This window comes from Pyxicephalus adspersus, chromosome 12 (assembly GCF_032062135.1).
Source record: "Pyxicephalus adspersus chromosome 12, UCB_Pads_2.0, whole genome shotgun sequence".
In the NCBI taxonomy this organism is placed as follows: domain Eukaryota; kingdom Metazoa; phylum Chordata; class Amphibia; order Anura; family Pyxicephalidae; genus Pyxicephalus; species Pyxicephalus adspersus.
The window spans coordinates 26,073,966-26,078,576 of NC_092869.1; the positions used below are offsets into that span (position 1 = coordinate 26,073,966).

Below are 4,611 nucleotides of genomic sequence, written 5' to 3' on the forward strand. Positions count from 1 at the left end.
ATTGCCCAGGCTCTGTGTGGTAAAAGGAATATTATGCCAAAAGCCAGTCCTAATGCAATAAAACAGCCTCATGCAGTGCCTTTAGGAGTATTGGGCTGTTTGGGAAATAGTATGCCATTAGTATCACTTTATGAAAAGTCTTTTTTTGTGCCGTTCCATACTCTATATTTTATAGTCTATTTTACTTTTTCTTTTTTACAGTGGTTCCCGAAGATCAGTTTAAGGCTTTGTGCGGCTACCTCTGTTTACCTACTAATTTGTTTCTACTTTTTGAAGAGCATTGGGACACTGTGAAACCACTTATTCAGAGGTAAATGCAACATGGGAACAAAATAAACAAAAAAAAGTTGGACTTTGCAATATTATTAAAAAAAAAAGACCTGTTGTATTTTTAAACCTGTAATCCTAACGTGAGCTGTTTTGTATGTTTTTTGAAACTGCACTATATGCAAAGTTTTTAAGTTGGCTACAAAAAAAACATTTGTCAACACCCCATTTCATTTTACATTGTTCAAGTTTACTGTGTAGTATCTGAATGGTATAGGTAATACATTTAATGCTGTCACTCCAAATAAAGGCTGATCTGGGAGGTCTCAAGTTTCTTGAGGTTTTGGATTCAAAACCTAAACAGACAAAAAAATAAAAAATCACAGGGTTTATAGTTTTTCCGTCTTTAACAACCAATTGGATGTTAGCTTTAAAATTGTGACATTATTTAGAAATATGAAAGTTGGGGAATACCCTTATTCTCCTGGAAGCAGAATTGTTTTTTTCTTGTCATTGAGGTGACATATTTACCTGGCTTTTTGTAATAATATATAAGCTATATAATATTATAATAATTTTGAAAATATATTAAATATATTTTCAGTGTGTGCACAGCTGTGATCTTGTGCACAGCTGTGATCTTTTGCTGGTACAATAAGGAATTATAGGCTGAAGGACAATATGACTCTAATCGTCTTTGCATGAATTATGAAATAAAGTGGAGGAGATTAGGTGGGATAATTAACCTTCTGCAGCTGTCGGTGATGTCATTAACTCTTGTCACTGTGTGTCTCTTAGGTGGTGCTCTGATCCAGCAGTTATGAGTGTCACCACAGGTGAAAACACAGCACTCAGGTGAGACTACCTCTGATATAATACTTGTGAGTGGTATCAGTTGTTACTTTAGCTGGAAAAGTTGATGTTGTTTTTATAATCTGTGATTGTAGGTATCCAAGGAAACACAACACTTTAACAGAGCTACCTGAAGATTACAGCTCCTTGCTGAACCAGGCCTCCCATTTTAGGTGAGATGTAAGGGGTTTAGAAAATTCTTTATGTTGATCTGGAGATACCCACTTGGTGGAATAAGCTGCCCCTATACCATTCTTTCTTTAAGGGTTTTTCAAAAATAATACAAACAATAATACACAAAAACTAAACTAACAAAAAGTCCAACTAGGGAAAAGAAAGTCAATTTGTCATAATAGATTTCATCTAGAGAACACTAAGAAATAAAAAAAAAAATCCGGAAGCACCAAGTCAAAATGCCCAGCATTAGGACTTGCAAAATTGACATATCAAACTAACAAAATGGTACAAAGATCTATGAATGACTCTTAGGTAAAACGGCAATTGTGTAATAGAATCCATGTGACACTTAAAATGAGAGTGCCTTTAAATTATGTGAATGGAGCTGCTCTGGGGCAAAAGGCTTATTCCAGTTAATAGTGGTGAAACGGTACTTATTGGCGTTTTTTTGTTGATGTGCCATTATTTAGGTGTCCAAAGTCTCAAGATGCTGAACGCAAACATCCGGTGATGTGCCTCCTGTGCGGGGCTGTCCTCTGCTCTCAGAACACTTGCTGCCAGGAGATAGTAAACGGTGAGGAGCTGGGGTCCTGTACAACACATGCACTACACTGTGGAGCTGGAATCTGTATTTTCCTCAAGTGAGTATTTAGCATGGTTTAGCCTTACCTATACCTATTGGGATTTTTACTGATGTGTAACTTGGCATTCTACTTTAACATCATCTTACTGATGTTCTGATATATGTATTTGTATATTTTTTGATTAATTAGGGCATAAGGAAATGTTTTGACCTGTTTGGACCATGACAGACAGATAAACTTTTTTCAAAACCAGTAGCCAGTGTCATAATTACAGGAGTTTATCATTTAACTATTTTTTCTTCCTCACAAGTGAAAATTGCTTTCTTGTTACCTAAAATGTGAGCAACTACTCAGGACAGCACAAGATGAATTTTATTGATTGTGTTCCTGTAGTTGGCATCAGAATTGTCCATCTGTAAAAAGTGTTTAGCAGATTTCAGATTTCCCCTATAATAAATATTACTATGCCCCTTAGTCTGGCAACATGGTACAGCTGCTAATCTCTATAGTCTGGTCATTTGTTGCCTTACATTTTTTTTTTAGAATAAGAGAATGTAAAGTGGTTCTTATCGAGGGGAAAACCAGAGGCTGCATATACCCTGCTCCCTATCTGGATGAATATGGAGAAACAGATCCTGGTTTAAAGTGAGTATCTTCTTTTTTTTAACCATTTTCACTTTGTTAAACAAGACTTTTTTTTTAAACAGTATATGTAAAATTTGTTTTAAGAATGATATTTATAAGATTGTTCCTGCCATTTGCAATCTTATGGCAGTCCACATCCATGCTTTGTCTTATGTTACTAATAATTAGATTTATTAATACATGTATCTGTTTTTTTTCATCTTTTTTCCGTTTTCTATCTCTTCATAATCATACATCTAGACGAGGAAATCCTCTAAGGCTGTCCCGTGAACGATATCGTAAGCTGCATCTCTTGTGGCAGCAACACTGTATTATTGAGGAAATTGCCCGAAGCTTGGAAATAAGCCAGATGTTTTTTGGCTTCAACTGGAGCCTTCTTTAGATGTCAGGATGGTAGACAAGGTAAGAAATGTTTAATCACAAATTCTTTTAGGGTAATTGCCAAAGACACCTGGAAGGGAATGTGAGATTAAGATATACTGTGCAGCAAAGTTTGGCCAGGTAACCAATATTTTTACGGAATATTCTTTTTGTCTCATCTGTGCACAATTTAATGATTGCTTCTTTTCTTTGTAGGGATTAACTTTAAATTATACCTTCCCTGGCACCCATGACTGCACTATGAGTGGATATTTTTGCCAGCATATTGCCCAACTGACAGATCTGGATAATGTTTCTTTGAATTGGATTTGTCAACTTTATCAAAAAAGACAATAGATGCTGCATCATAACACTGTTTGTTTTCACTTGTATCAGGTCCGCATTATAAGCATAGTAAAGATTGCCTATTTGATGTTTATTGTGTCATTTCCTGTTTTTACATTTACAAAATTCATTCTAAAAAGATTTTTAGTAAAAGTGTTAGGCCTCATAATTATTAAAATGCCATATATTCTTTCCTAATGGCCATCAATCTTTGACTCCCCATTTCAATCTGGTACTGCACTGGTGCTGGACTGGTGGTGGATAAGTACTGCAACTGGTACTGGTGCTAGACTTTAAAAACACCAGAGCCAGATACCCTGTTCACGTTGCCATGTACAAGCACTGATAGCTATTTGCTGTTTATATGTAATTTTATTAGACCTTGTACCATGGTAATAAGTAGAATTTAAACCAACAAAGTGACCAATGGAGTGGCCATATACTTTTATTTTGGAGCATTCGAAGTCATTTATTGACCCCTGAAGAATAAAAAAAAGTATAAAGACATATCTAGTATACTTTCTCCTCTATGTATAAACACATGCCAGGAAATGTTGTTTATATCTCATAATAGAACTAATGTGGCTGCCCCATATTTAACATATGACTTCAAACGTTTTGAAATCTAGTTTTGTTTTTTTGTTTTAAACAAATCTGTTGTTTTGTAAACAAATGTTTTGTTTAAAAAATGTTTACAAAACAAGCTAAACCATTACATGAAGAGCTGTAGAATACTGAAGAACCAGCCCTTAGTTAGGTAAATAAATAAACATTTATGGGGAAATTCTTTATATTGAGCCACATCTAATTAATGTGGCTTCAATATGAAACCGTTTTGTATCTTTTGCATTTGTGTAGCTGCATCCTTTCTTGAGGAATATTGGATATAAAACTATCAAACATATGCACATTTTCTTTGATGTTGGAAAAATATTATGCGTGAACACAAGTTGTTATGCAAAATGTTATAAGAGAGTTTCCTGTATGTTTTTTCTTTGTGTAATTCACATGTAATAGCAAATTTGCACATGTTTTGTAATTAAAATTTACCCCTTTTATTTTGTGTCTTTTGTAAGTTTCAATGTTTAAAATGCTTCCAAAGTAGATAAAGGCTACATTTTTATAAGTGCAGGTAGTCCCAGAGTTAAGGACATCCGACATACGGACGACTCCTAGATACGAACGGGGCTTCCCTGCTTGTTCCTGTGCAGGACTGAGGCTTGACAGGGGGAGGGGGCAGTTTTCATGACTTGCAGAAGAAATCTTTTGCTAAACATGGCTGAGGTTGTGGGTGATCTTATGGATTTAGCTCTTTCTTTGTTTTCTTGTAACTTTTTAATGACCAAGACAAACTCTGCAGTTGTTTTTTTTTTTTCTTTTG

The 4,611-nt window shown here is 35.0% G+C and overlaps 1 protein-coding gene across 2 annotated transcripts in view; it reads left to right on the forward strand.

Moving 5' to 3' along the window:
• Positions 1 to 4,288, forward strand: part of UBR1 (ubiquitin protein ligase E3 component n-recognin 1) — a 59,656-nt gene extending 55,368 nt beyond the window's left edge. For both annotated transcript variants that reach the window (XM_072429036.1, XM_072429035.1), the window contains exons 42-48: positions 202 to 310; positions 1,066 to 1,122; positions 1,215 to 1,292; positions 1,767 to 1,937; positions 2,424 to 2,525; positions 2,766 to 2,927; positions 3,102 to 4,288. In XM_072429036.1, coding sequence (XP_072285137.1) covers positions 202 to 310; positions 1,066 to 1,122; positions 1,215 to 1,292; positions 1,767 to 1,937; positions 2,424 to 2,525; positions 2,766 to 2,907 — 659 coding nt within the window. In that variant the 3' untranslated portion in view covers positions 2,908 to 2,927; positions 3,102 to 4,288. The remainder of the gene's footprint in view (positions 1 to 201; positions 311 to 1,065; positions 1,123 to 1,214; positions 1,293 to 1,766; positions 1,938 to 2,423; positions 2,526 to 2,765; positions 2,928 to 3,101) is intronic.
• Positions 4,289 to 4,611: the final 323 nt, after the last annotated feature.